Source organism: Ambystoma mexicanum, chromosome 7p (assembly GCF_040938575.1).
Source record: "Ambystoma mexicanum isolate Mex_15411 chromosome 7p, UKY_AmexF1_1, whole genome shotgun sequence".
In the NCBI taxonomy this organism is placed as follows: domain Eukaryota; kingdom Metazoa; phylum Chordata; class Amphibia; order Caudata; family Ambystomatidae; genus Ambystoma; species Ambystoma mexicanum.
In genome coordinates this window covers 670,234,636-670,248,902 of record NC_090939.1, presented here as the reverse complement: position 1 = coordinate 670,248,902, position 14,267 = coordinate 670,234,636, and the positions used below count along the sequence as shown (strand labels likewise).

General features: G+C 46.2%; 1 protein-coding gene across 4 annotated transcripts in view; it reads left to right on the top strand.

Annotated features, from left to right (window-relative positions):
• CARS2 (cysteinyl-tRNA synthetase 2, mitochondrial) overlaps positions 1 to 14,267 on the top strand; it is a 1,341,930-nt gene that overhangs the window by 648,940 nt on the left and 678,723 nt on the right. For all 4 annotated transcript variants that reach the window (XM_069636755.1, XM_069636758.1, XM_069636756.1 and 1 more), the window contains one exon: positions 5,023 to 5,128. In XM_069636755.1, coding sequence (XP_069492856.1) covers positions 5,023 to 5,128 — 106 coding nt within the window. The remainder of the gene's footprint in view (positions 1 to 5,022; positions 5,129 to 14,267) is intronic.

Genomic DNA, 14,267 nt, shown 5'->3' with positions numbered 1-14,267 from the left:
AACATGATCTGTGAGACTCAGTGTCTTGCTTAAAGAAAGAATAGCCAAATTGAAGCTTACCTTGTACAAAGGATGGTTGCATTGCCTACCACTGGCATTGTATGCGTTGAGAAATCAACCAGGTTCTGACCACTATCTTATGCCCCATGAAATAGTGACAGGGAGGCAGATGAGGACACCCATCTAGAACTAGAAGTGATGCCCAGACGACAGCAGAATTGTTAGGAAAGGAGTTAAGTGTTTATTTAACATGTATGACTACAAGTATCTGTCATTTCAGATCAGCTACAATGCAAGGGGTGTGGCGCTCAGAACACAGATGGATACAGTTCAACAACCGGATCCGAAGAATTAAGTCTTCCCAAACGTTTCCCCGGTGATCAGATCCTGATCAGGATCTTTACGCGTAGGTGGCATGAGCCACGCTTTAACGGGCCATTCATTGTGGAGGACGTAACACAATCAGCAGTGAAAGTACTAGGAAGACATGCCTGAATATTTCTTGGAAACAAAGATTCACTCTGGAGAACCCCCTTCACCCCCACCCCAATCAGCAGGAGGCATCCATGACAAGGAAGGAGGACGCAGAAACTGTCCAGTAAGACGGACAAAAAATATATTGGACTGTGGCTTGTTTCAGGACACTCTTTTAAGCTGCTAAAAAAGGAGTGAAAGAAGGCTATTTGTTCTTAAGCCACAGGAGCTTGCTAAATGTTGGACTGAGACATTATTAAGTCTTGATCGGGAAGGAAAGAATACCAGATTTGGATTTCTTTTTCGATGACTGGAAAAGGGAACAGTTCCCAGATTACTCTCACAGACTTTCTCTTTGGAGGCACCCATGGTGGTACCCAATGACAAAGTTCATTGGATCTGCCTTGCTATTTTTCTCTACATTCTTCATTCATGCCCTTTGTAGGTGGGGAGAACTACTGACGTTCGTAATTTCCTGCAAGATCCTAAAAACGGTCCAATCGTGATGAGATTGCTTGCAGCCATAATAGAGCAGGTTCTCCAGCTTCCTGAGTACTATGGAGAAAACACAAATGCCCCTATCTGATGGAAATGTTCATAGAGTAGTAAGGTTGGTTTTCCACTACCTGATTGAGGAATGCCCACATCTTGTTGGAAGACAAACTGATGTTCGCACCTTCTTGAGAGTTCCAAGGAATACAGTGGCACTTAACGAATTGCTACGTGATATAATCAAGCAAGTTAATCTATATTCTGAGCGAACATTGAGAACATCCTGAATGAGACTTTTGGAGGAAGAGATCCAGAGCCCACTATCTGTAGTCTTCTACCTCTTGCTGGAGAGGCGTCCACATTTTGTTTGGCGAAAGGACAACTATTTTCTATACATCAGGAACCCTGTTAAGCCAGCTGTGTAAGGAGCTTGTTGAGAAGATTAAGATATTGCCAGTGTATTACATGATGTTGCCCGAATAAAAGTTGATTTTTGTTATTAAGTAGCACTCGCGTGTGAATGAAAATAACTCCCACGCTTGTTTTGAATACAAAACAGTTGTAAAACAGAGGCAGCACTCGAGTAAGAATGGTTTGCAAGTGATTTTTGCATATCTAGCTAGGGAAAAGCAGCAAAGACTTACTATTCAAAAGCCAAATGACTGTAATCTTGAAAGCGTGAGTTTGTGGAAAACCCAACCAACTGTGGGGGGGACTTTGAGAGTTGATGTCAGTAAGCATTGTCCAAGCCAAGAGAGGCTGGAAATGAGACAAACACAATCCAGCCAATATGGCAAACAGCAGAAGGGGGCTAATGCAAGGGATGCAAACTCTGGAAATAAGTGCCCCTGGTATATACAACATCTGGTACAAGTTGGGATGCTCACACCTTGTCAAAACCAGCGGAAAGAGAGGAGACCCTATCCCCGTCAGTCTTTGGTTGTTTGTGAAGTGGGGAAACAAGATTGCCAAAAAGGCTGCCCTTCTGGGAACAAATTTCAAGAAGGAGAGAAATATCATTTACAGAAAAGTGTTGAAAAGCATCAATGTGAATCTTGTATTCCCTGAAAATCTTGAAGCTGTCATTTGTTAAATGCTGTGAAGCTGTTGTAACTGCTTGTCAGTTGATATTGACTATATAAAGCACTTGTTGTTTTGAAAAGCTGTTTGGGCAGGGGAGTATAGCCGAATAGAAAACCTTTGGCGATTGTAGTCCTGGCAAGGAAGCAGACCAAGTGGAAGTTGGAGACGTTCTACAAGGTGGTCCTGACAAAGACCTTGTTTATTTAAGTATTACTGGAAGAAGAGCCAAGCAAGGCTGTTACAGTGAAGTTATATTTCCTGGAATTGTTAAAGTGGCAAATCGTCCTGACCAATATAAACATTGTTGCGATTATAGAACTAAAAATCTGTTCAGAGAAGACGAAGAATCTTCTAATCTATATGTTGGAACTTTCTGTTGACGAGTTGAAATGACACTAGACTATATTGGAATCATATTTAAAACCTGGAGAAGGGGAGTTCGCCCAGGTTGTGAAGAGACTTTGGTTACTTTATTAACACAATCATTATTGTTTTGAACTGCCATGTATTTCCTTGTTTATTTGTTATGTTTGTTTGAGGGACAGACATCCTTTGTTAGATTGTTTCCTTTAGTTTATTTTAACTAGGGAAATCCTTGTCAGGGTAGGGATAGTGAGGCGTTCATCCACCCTAATATTCTAATAAAATGACATTTATTGAAAAAAGTCACAATGTGGCGCGCCTCACATTTCTGACCCCTCACAACATTCATGAGTACAATTGTCTGCACAGGGTGTCTAGTAATACTTCTATTTGCTATTATGCCTAACCTATGTAATACCTCTGTCCAATAAACTTGACATGTCTAGTGAGGTGCCCCTTTCATTATCGCACCCCCAACAGCGGAATTGGACGTAAATTAAGGTCCAACTTCAACTTGAAAGCCCTTATAGTTATTTTCTGCATTGCTCTGTAGATATCACACTCTATAATTCTGTTAGCCAACGTTGCCTTATTCCAGTGTTTTGCAAACTGTGGGGTGTGTCTTTTTATTTTTTAGAAAGGTTCATGTTCGAAAAATGTGCAGAACTGCTATGTGGTCTACTCGACATGCATCCTGCAGGAACCTCTGGGAGCAATGAAGGCTTCGACCAGAAAGTCTCTTAACTGTGTTCACTGAACATCTCTAATAGTGCTTTATTCTCTTCCGTTTTGTAATCTGTGTGCTTTGGACTCTACCCACACGATGACGTATGCTCATGATACATGTACTTTTATTTAGACTCTGTTACTTCTTGCCTTCTGTGTGGTCCTACTCACAGCACCCTCCCACCAACCCTTCAACTATCTGTCTGGATAATAATACAATATATGTATACTTGATGGAACTTGTAAGAATGTGCTCCTCTGAGGAGGAAGCCGGGCCATGTACTACATAGAATCAAATGTGGGGTATGTTGTTCTGCACTGCTTGACCATGAAAAGTATTCTGTTCCTGCCACTATGTGACCTGGTGTTCCACATTTGAATGTTCAGTTTTTGTGTTTTTTTACTTTATTTTTTAAATGTAGTATTTGTTATTATTTGGTAAGGAATTCATAGTTATTGAAAAGTATAATTTGATCATTCTAAAGGTTAAAGCTACAATCACTCCGGACAACTGAACTTTACTGCAAGCTTGGTATGTATTCTAGGCGTTTGTGGCCAGGGGCATGGTAGCACCGATGAGCATGTACCATTTAATTAAGATGAAGAATGATGTGACTAAGGTGTGGGTTAATTTACTGGGACACCTTAAGGGTGTTTTTGCAGATGGGTTTGAAGATGAATAATGAGACCATGAAGCTTATTGCAGGTACAGCATACAGTTTAGGATTGGTGTATTGGGAACTTCCACTGAGATGTGACATGAGAGTTGGGAGCACAGTGCGTTGGAAACCCTACAGCAAAGTGTCAATGTATTCAGAGATCATCAACGCACAGGAAGAGATGATGCTGTTCCTTCCAGGCCCGTGGAGTTTTGGGCTCCCGAATGTAACGTCCTGCCATTTATTTGACAAACAAGAAGCATTGTGTGCTATCTGCTCAGTTTTGAGAAGTTGAGAGAATGGAGGGAGATTTCTGAATGTATCGGTCGCTGGTTGATTCAAGATGCTTTGGCAGTGTTGGTGTGGTGGGTGTTAGGGAATGTGTCCCTTCTGTAATTGCACAGACAAGCTGAATAATGAAGAATCTAATGCTACCACGCGGACCGCCATTTGGGTGAGAAATGTTTGCTCTAACTTTTATTGACCAAACACTTTCATGTTTTTACCTTTGTTAGTGAGGTTAATGTGTTTAAAGTACCTATAGAGAACTATTTATATAATTCAAAATATAATAATATTGTTATAGTAGGTTCTTTGCTCTACTCATAAGAGTGTCTAAAGAATGGTTAACTGTTCAATTAGACTTTACTCTTTATTGACATTTTCCTTATTTTCTCCACATTGATTTCTTTTTACATTGCCTTCAGCCAAACATGAAGTAGCCATAGTATTCTTCATAGAAGACAGTCCCATATATGCAACATTTGACAGTATGACCTGTCTGTTTAGAACTTTGTGACAGGCAAAGCACTATCATGGAGTTGTTGTATTAAACAAAAAGTAGGATTAATATCAGTTCAAGGTTGAAATTAATAAATACATGTTGTTGGACAATACAGGGTGATCGATCTGCTTTTAATGAGAGTTAAAAAATGTCACCAGAAGTTTGCAATTCCTTATAAATTACCGAAATTATTCTCTAAATGCAATGAATGTGATTACATTTGTTTAACTTCACGAGAGAATATCCAGGAATGTAAGCTAAGAGCAAACACTAAATTGAAATGCCACATTTGGAGTTGTACATTGCTTCTAAAAACATTGAGAAATTACAGTATGTTCACATAAACATGACTTGGATGCAGTTTACTTGGGCATTCTAGTAAGCGGTGGAAACCATACTGAACATGCAGAGTGATTCATTTATTTTTCTCCTTTGCTGAAGGTTCTTCGACCTACGGTGTACATGCGAGTGACTGACCATATTCCTCAGATAATATCCTTTGTAGAACAAATCATAAAGAATGGACATGCTTATGCAACAGTGAAAGGTAAGTACTAGGATAGACTTTTTTGATCGATCATTTATTGTTAATCTAACAAGGCCCCTTTAAAACCTACTTGAAACACTGGGGGCATATTTTTCACGTGTTCTTATTGCTACATAAAACAGGTACACAGTGGTTTGCAAGTCAAAAATTGAACAAAATTGTGTGTACATGGGTTCCTTCCTCAGAAGTATATATTTCCAAGTATTTTTTAAAAGTTTGTTTATGAACGATTGCACCACATACTATGCCGTGGAAAACCTATTCAGACCAATTCTTTCTTGTGCTACTTTCGTGGTTTGGATGGGCTTGGTCTAAAATGTTAACAGAGCATGTGTGGTCAGAGTTACTGACCAGTCATTTAGGAAGTGGCAGGAGGTTCTTGGAGCAGTTGGGCGTGTGGAAGAAAATTTTAACTGGATCTGCTTGACTGAGAGTTAGATTAAAGTGGGATTTAGTTGATTGAGAGGTATAATATTGAAATGGGGTGTTAGGCCTTCTCTCTGTAACTAATAGGCAAGAGAATTCCAGTGGGCCCCCTATCCCTTTTGCATGACATATGTGCATATGTGACACTTCTGGTTAGTGACTAGAAGTGAGGTAAAAATCCCTGAATTATTTGGCGCCAGGCAGATTACATTTAGTGTCTGTAAATGAGTGTCCCTCCGTCCAAACAACCCAATCTGACCCTACCACTAACTGTAACCAAACTAAATAGGACAAGAACATGTCTCTTCTTTTTTGGTCTTCTCTTCACTGTGGATAGTCCTTTTGCATCTAGGTTTCCTTTTGGATTATATGCTTATTTTGGAGATTATTAGTGTAATCTCCTTTGATAGTCTTTCATATCAACTCTTGTAAATTCTGCAAGCTAACTCTTGGATCTTGTGCTTTCTATATTACTTCTCCTTACAATATTTTTTCACTCTTGTCACCACATATATGCTCTCCACAGTGTCTTTGCTTAGCCTTTTCAAATTATATTTCCTTTTAGGCTTACTTTGCCAATCATACCCTCTTTGAGGCTCACTGTTCTTTTATCCTGTTCAGCTGCAAGCCTTATCTTCTCTTTAACGGTATATGTCTCAGAATTTAGATTTTTACAGTTCCAATCATTCAACTTTCTGGTTATTTGTTCGTCCTTTGGACTGTGAGGAGTTTCATCACGTAGATCATGATTCCGTGGAGTGCTCCCATTGTACCCATTTCCCCTGGTACCTCTCTTTATGCGGGGAAAGTTTGAAGGGCTCAGCTCTTGCTCAGGTACTGCTTCTTGCTCTCTTTGCTGTTATTTGGTTTTCTATTCTCGATTCCTTGTCTGCAGACACTGATGCTCGGAAGGCGTTCAGACTTCCGTTGTGGTAGTCTCAGCGCTCTTCTTCGGGCGTCCTGCCCACCACTCTGCATGAGTAGTCATGCCACTATCGGGTACCTCTTCCTTTTCCTCCTGTTTTTACTGCTTCCTTTGCAGTCCTGCACACCGGGGCTCCGGCATCTCATACTCTGCTGCTTTGAAACTCACAGGCTTTGCGATCTGCCTGGATTCCACTTCCAGAAGGCGTGATGAGGTCAGGGGGCTTCTTCTGTGCATAGCACTCTCCTTGTCTTCATCTGCTCTGACTCGTCGCAATTAAAAACACATGTTTAAAGTGACATTTTCCTTATTTTCTCCACACTGATTTCTTTTTACATTGCCTTCAGCCAAACATAAAGTAGCCATAGTATTCTTCATAGAAGACAGTCCCATATATGCGGCTATGGTAGTTGCCTTAGGGAGTTCCTCACAGGAACGGGAGTCCTTATCCCCAAGGGGTTAGTCTCTGTCGGTGAGGTCCCACTTACCTCAACTTCTAGGGAGGGTTTTGCAGAGCGGGCTCACATCCCTAGCATCAAAGGGGGAGTCTCCCCTTAGGGGAGACGGTACGAATCCCTGCGATTGAAAATCTCAGAAGGCGATTACAGTTAGTGTCTCTAAGTGAGTGTGCCAACATTAACCTCCCTAGAGATTCCCGTGGCTCTGAATGGCCTGCTGAACTCCCACTGCTCCTCGAACTTGTATGCAGTTGAGTGTGATTTTGGGCTGCTGCCAAATCCTGCACCGGATATGGACTCGGTCGTTCGCTTCCCAAGGTTGCTTCGTCTTCCGTAGATCTGTGTATTGTCAGCGTATGAGTGGTACCGCAGACCAAACTCGGAGATGATGTTCAACAAAGTGCAGCTGTAGATATTGAACAACAGTGGTGACAGTGAGGTATATATTTGATACTGGAATATTGTTTTGCACCTTTGTTGGCTTTTACTTGAATACAGTAATTTGATGATGAAATGATCTCAATGTATTATAGGATGCTGACCAAGATGGGAATAGTGAAACAATCAAATAACACATCTCAGAATAATTGACTGGCAATTTAAAAAATGTTTCTGTACAATGGCGCAGACAGGCTAAACATGGTGGCGTGGAAGGTTGCCCAGAGCATTGCCAGTGGTTCAGATTTATTCAAAACCTTCCACTCATCACTTTTTGGTTATAGTTTGTCTCTGTGTGAGAGAGGTTATGCCCATGCATGGGTCCCATGCTGGCTGCGCCATAGGAAACCAAGCTGTACCTCACTGATGAGGCCCTACAAGGCTGAAGCATGTCTCTGGTTACGTGCATTTCCATTCAGAGTGGTCATGGCCTAGCAGTTCGGGCTGGGCTTCTCCCATTGGTGGCAGTACCAGACTGATTTGCATATGGCTGGACCACTATTCCAATGGCGGAGACGGGCTAACAAATGTTGGTGTTGAAAGTTGCCCTGTGCAGTGTCTGTAGTTCAGATTTATTCAATACCTTCCACCCATCACTTTTTGGTTATAGTCTGTACCTTTGCCATGATAGTAACAAACGTGTACACATATTCAAACTCTATAACACATAAAGACTTGGACAAAGAAAGAAAAGAAAAAAACCCACATAGGATTTACCTACCCGTAGATCTTTTATTCTGTAAACATGTCATTATTATTGTCACTATCCTGCATCCCAACCAAAGTAACATAAAAGATAGAAGGGCCCTTTAATGTTGTTGTAGCCTATACCACTAGTCCTAACCTATCCATACAAGTTTGTACATGTTGTCCACATTTCTAGATGGAAATAGTCTTTATTTTGTCTCCTATACGTAACTTTTGAGGAGATTGGGTCCTCCGACGTATTCCATATGTATGACAGTAATCACCACAGCTGTGCTGCTTCGGAAAATCTTTCTGCATGGATGACGTCGATACGCCGCCCTCGAGGACCTGCTCCGACGGCCGACGCCACTGGATGTTATAAGTAGGACGCACGACGCCTGTAGCCTCAGTTCCGTTTTTTCCGCGAACGTGTTCGCTTCGGAGATCTCTGCACGCCTCGACTCTTGGGAGTTTCTGTTCTTCGAACCTGTTTGTTTGTGAGACGTTTTCGAGATGTCTTCCTCTTCTTCCACCTTGCGTCCGGGCTTCAAGAAGTGTGGAGACTGTGGGTCCAAGATGTCGGTGACAGACTCGCACGACGCCTGCCTCTGGTGCCTCGGGGAGGCCCATGACACGGATGATTGTGTCGGCTGCCAGTCGCTTACGTCTAAAGCCTTGCAGGAGCGCAAGAAGAAACGGTCAGTAAGGTGTCCAAGCCCTGGAAGTCGAGGTCCACGGGGCTTTCAACGGACAATTCGAGGGGAGAGACTCTGCATAGTCGTCGGTAGTCCAGTGGGTCTCGGTCCCGGAGTGGGTCCTGCCACTCCTCTGCCTCTTCGAGCCACTCCCAGAAGCGCCCGTCGGTGGGTCGCTTATCCCACCAAGCAGAGACACCGCTCGTACGCCTTCGGGCTCGGGTGGTCGGCACGATTCGCGGGAACAGTCCCGCTCGACAAGGGGAATCGTTCTAGTCATGCCCGTTCCAGGTCCCGATCCTCGATGCACTCGAGACCGTGTGTACCTGTGATGTCTGCGAAGTTGACGCTGGTGGCGCCAAGGTCGTCGGGACTCTCTCGAGGCTCCGCCTCCGAGGAAGTCGCCGACGCCATCGGCGCCAAGCCTGTCGAAGGACACGCTCTGGGCTCCGCCCTCGAGGCCTGTGTCGGCACTGTCGATGCTGTCGGCGCCGCATTCGGTGTCAACGCCGATTTACTCGATGCCTTTCGAGGCTGTTTCGACAGAGGTACCCCAGGGTATGGTGGAACCCCCTAGAAAGGCTCTGGCCAAGGCCAGGCATGGCTTTGTTCCCCATTCTGTGCCCACTTTCCACCATCTTGAGTACATTTCGGAGGTGGATGAGGGCTCTGATGATGGCATGGTTCCTGATACGGTGCCAGATGAGATTCTCTTGGGACATAGTCAGATTGAGGACCTGCATCAGTCCCTGCACGACGCCAGTGGGCTGGACACCTCTCCGGAGGTGGAGTTTTGTAGGCTTGAGTCTGGCACCTATGCCGACTCCTCGTACCGGAGCCTTATGTCTAGGTTCACCGAGTACTGGGGTGGTCTGCTCCCCCAGGGGATTTTCTTCAGGATGACCTCATGGATATCCTCGACCAATGTCCAACAACTAACCCGGTACTGCCGTTCCATATGGCTCTACAGAGGAGGGTGGCGGCGGTGGCTTGGACTGCTCCGGAGAGTCTCCCGGCAGTGGGCAAGTCTTTGCCGCGAAAATACCGCCCAGCCAGTAGCGACCCCTGCTACTTGACCAAGCACCCCACTCCGGAGAGTTTGGTGGTGCAGGCGGCTACGGCCCCAGCTAAGCAGGTGACGTATCCTACCATCCCTCCTGATAGGGACGACAAGTGTTTTGATGGTTGGGCGAATAAAGTGTTTTCTTCAGGGGGTATGGCTCTTCAGGCTGCCAACTCCGTATGTGCCTTGTCACGTTTCACGCACACTCTGGGGAACTGTGTTTCCTTAGCGGCTGAACATATTCCTGAGGGGGACGAATGGGATGGTTTTCTTGCTATGGTCCAGGATGGCAAGGATGCCATGTGTAAGGCCGTTCAGTCGGGTTTGGACATGGCAGATTGCGTCAGCCGGTCCATGGCGGCAACCACTGTAAACCGCAGGTTTGCGTGGTTGCGGAAGTCGGGGTTTGCTCCTGATGTGCAGGCCCGGCTCCTCAACATGCCCTTTGCCGGTGTCCATCTTTTTGGCAGCAAGGATGACGAGAGCCTTGAGAGGTTCCAGACCTCCAAAGCTGCAGCAAAGTCGTTGGGCGTTGCAGTTCGCCAACCTCTGCCTTTTTGTCCTAGGGGACAGCAATGGAGGGGAGGTTCCTTTCGTTATTACTCATCCTTTGGTAAAGCGAGAGGAGCTGCCAGTCAAAGGGGCCACTGTAGGAGTGCCAGAGTTGGAAAGCAAGGTACTCGAGGTGCCAAGGCTGCTCGGGCAGTTGCCTCTTTGCCCTCAGGCAACGCCGCAGCCGCTTCAGCTCAGTCATGAGGCCATGTCCCATAGTTCGCCGGTTGGGGGAAGACTGGCGCAGCATCTTGTCGAATGGCGTGCCATAACTTCAGATGTGTGGGTTCTGGAGATCATAGCCCACGGCTACTGTCTTCCCTTTCGGCAGAGGCCTCACGACAATCCACCTGGGAATCTCTCATTGAAGAGTCCGGATCCGCTCCTTGTGCAGGAGGTTCAAGCCCTGCTAGAGAAAGGCACCATAGAACTGGTGCCTGTAGCGGAGAGGAACAAGGGATGGTATTCCCCTTATTTTTTGACTTCCAAGAAAGACGGGGGATTGAGACCCATCATGGACTTGCGCAGTTTGAACAAACTCCTCAGGAAGGACAAGTTCAAGATGGTTACTCTTTCTCAAGTCCTCCGGGCCCTTCAACTTCAGGACTGGTTGGTGTCTCTCGACCTCAAGGACGCTTATTTTCCTGTGCCGATCCATCCAAAGCACAGTCCTGCCGTTCGGATTGACCTCCGCCCCGAGGGTCTTCACCAAGTTCATGGTAGTGGTGGCAGCGCATCTCAGGAAAGGGGGGATTCACGTCTAACCCTACCTGGACGATTGGTTGATCAGGGCGCGCTCTCCCAAACAAGTCCTGGATCATCTGTCCGTCACCTGCCACTCCCTCCACAAGCTGGGCTTCTCCCTCAACTTAAAGAAGTCCCACTTGACGCCAACTCGGAGGCTCCAGTACATCGGAGCAGTGCTCGACATGTCCCTGGGCAGTGTTTTCCTCCCCAGGTGAAGGCTCATCACATTCAGCAGATGGTGCTAAAGTTTCAACATGCCCAGAGTCTCCCTGCATTCGAGTTCTTGAGATTGCTCGGCCTCATGGCATCCTGCATTCTTCTGGTGCCAGAGGCCAGGTTGCGGATGTGATCTTTGCAATGGGCGCTCAAGCTCCAGTGGTCTCATTCCTCCGGCAGGATGTCGGACCCCGTTTAGGTGCCGCCCTCGGTCGTCCAGGACCTTCTGTGGTGGGCCGTCGAAGGCAATCTGATGAAGGGGGCTCCATTTTGGCTACCCTGGCCGGAGGTGACGATCGTGATGGACGCATCCCTCACAATATGGGGAGATCATGCCAACAAGTTGACAGTCAGCGGTCGTTGGTCTCCGTCGGAGTCCAGACTCCGTATCAATCTGTTGGAGCTAAGGGCCGTCAGGCTTGCCTTGAAGGCTTTTCTGCCGACTGTGCAAGGAAAGAATGTCCTGATCCTGACAGACAACACAGTGGCCATGCACTACCTCAAAAAAAAGTGGGGGGGGCATGGTCACTTCCTCTGTGCAGGGAGGTGATGCAGCTCTGGTTCTGGGCAATCCAGCAGGAAGTTTCAATCTCGGCAGTTCACGAGTGGGAGTTGGCTCAGGAGATACTCCTGGAGATCTTTGCCCTTTGGCTGCCCAACAACCTCAAGGACTCCTGGGTTCTTCCTTTACTTAAGAAGCCCACCCTTGACCCTAATGTCCCCACCAACTACAGACCCATTACGACCGTACCCTTCCTACTAAAAATCCTCGACAGAGCTGCCTATCTTCAGATACAGAACCACCTTGAGAAAAATAACTTACTAGGACTCAGACAATCAGGATTCCGCCCCAAACACGGCATTGAGACCACCCTGATTGACCTTAAGATACAGATGGACAACATTAAAGACAATGGTAAACTAGCCATCCTTCTCCTTCTTGACTTATCGGCCGCCTTCGACCTGGTCAACCACGACATCCTCTGCAAACATCTATCCTCAGCAGCCAAATTTTCAGATAACGCCAACGCATGGATCCATTCCTTCCTTTACAACAGATCCATGAGAGTCTACGCACCCACAGCCTCTGCCATCCCAGCCCCAGTCACTTGCGGTGTCCCCCAGGGCTCCTGCGTCTCCCCCACTCTATATAATGTGTTCACGAAACCCCTCTTTGACATATTGGACCGCTTGGGTGTCATCTACACCAACTACGCAGATGACACCCAAATACTGATCCCTTTAACAGGCGACTACTCCACCGACCTCACTGCTCTCAACAACATTTATTCCATTATCCAAGAATGGATGGCCAAGCATGGCCTATGCCTCAATGACGACAAGACCGAACTTCTTCTCCTAGGTTCCCAACCCAGACTTAATAAACTCGACAAACTCTATCAAGCATTCACTATAGACGGCAATAACATCATCGTCTCTAACAGCGTCAAAACCCTAGGAATCTACCTCGACTCCTCCCTCACACTGACAAGACAGATCAATTCCATATCATCAGCCACTGCTTACACCTGTAAACTCATCAATGCCAGCAGACCTTACCTCTCACCATCCAACTGCATCACCTTAGCCAGAGCGCTAGTCCTTTCCAAAGTTGACTACTGCAATGCGTTATACTTGGGAACCAGTCAGAAAAACATCAACAAACTACAAGTCATACAAAACAACGCCTTGCGAGCAGCCCTGAACATACCCAAACATGAACACATTTCGGACGCCAGACGCACCTGCCATTGGCTATCCATACCACAAAGAATTGAATATAAAACCATCTCACTCACACACAAATGCCTAGCTAACCAAGCACCCAGATACCCATCCGACAATCTCAATCACCACACCCCAGCGCGCCCTACCAGATCAGCTCAAACACATTGCTTAAATATCCAAAGATTTAAGCTCCAAAAAGCAGGTGGCTCCAGCTTCCCCGTGCTTGCCTCCAAACTTTGGAATTCACTTCCACTCGAGCTGAGATCAGAACCTTCCTTTCACAGATTTAGACACAACACCAAAATTTGGCTTCTATCCAAAGAAACGTAAACTGCTTAGCCCTACCTTACTAGCATGCACCAAGACTGTAAATTTGTAAATATGTAATCGGTTTGTACATTTCTGTTGTATTATTCTTGTTGTATTCATCGCAAGCGCCTGGATGCCCTAGGGCCAGGCGGCGCTATACAAATAATAAACTAAACTAAACTAAACTAAACTTTGGGGGACCCCTCAAGTGGATCTCTTCGCCTCCAGTGTCAACCGGAAGTGCGAAAGGTTCTGCTCGCAGGAATTTCCTCCAAGAGGCGCCATAGGAGACGTGTTTGTGGTGGAGTGGTCATTCCCACTGCTGTACGCGTTTCCTCCAGTCCCCGTCATCCCACAAGTGCTGCGGAGGTTCGGTTCGGTTCCCGGATGATCCTCATTGCTCCGGCATGGGCCCGGAGGACGTGGTACCCGGACCTTCTTGACTTGTCCATCTGTCCTCCATGTCGTCTTCCCCACCGAGACGATCTGCTCTCACGGGAGGGAGGGGGTCAGGTTCTCCATCCAGAGGTCAGATCCCTCAACCTTCACGCTTGGTTTCTGAAAGGCTGAGGTAGAAGGATTGGGACCTCCCGGAAGACGTGATGGAGGTGTTGCTTTCGGCCAGAAGGCCTGCAACAAAGTCCCTGTACCGTTGTCGTTGGAGAAAGTTCTGCGACTGGTGCAGGGTTAAGAATGTGGATCCATTTTCATGTGACTTTCCTGTGGTTCTGTCTTTTTTGCTTTCTTCAGCCCACAGGAGCTTGCAAGTGGGTACCGTTAAAGGTTACCTGGCGGCGCTGTCCATATTTAAGCGCTCGTCTGAAGAGTGTTCTTATTTTAAAATCCCTTTAATTTCTCAGTTTCTAAAAGGGCTCACTAATGTGTTCCCTCTGTC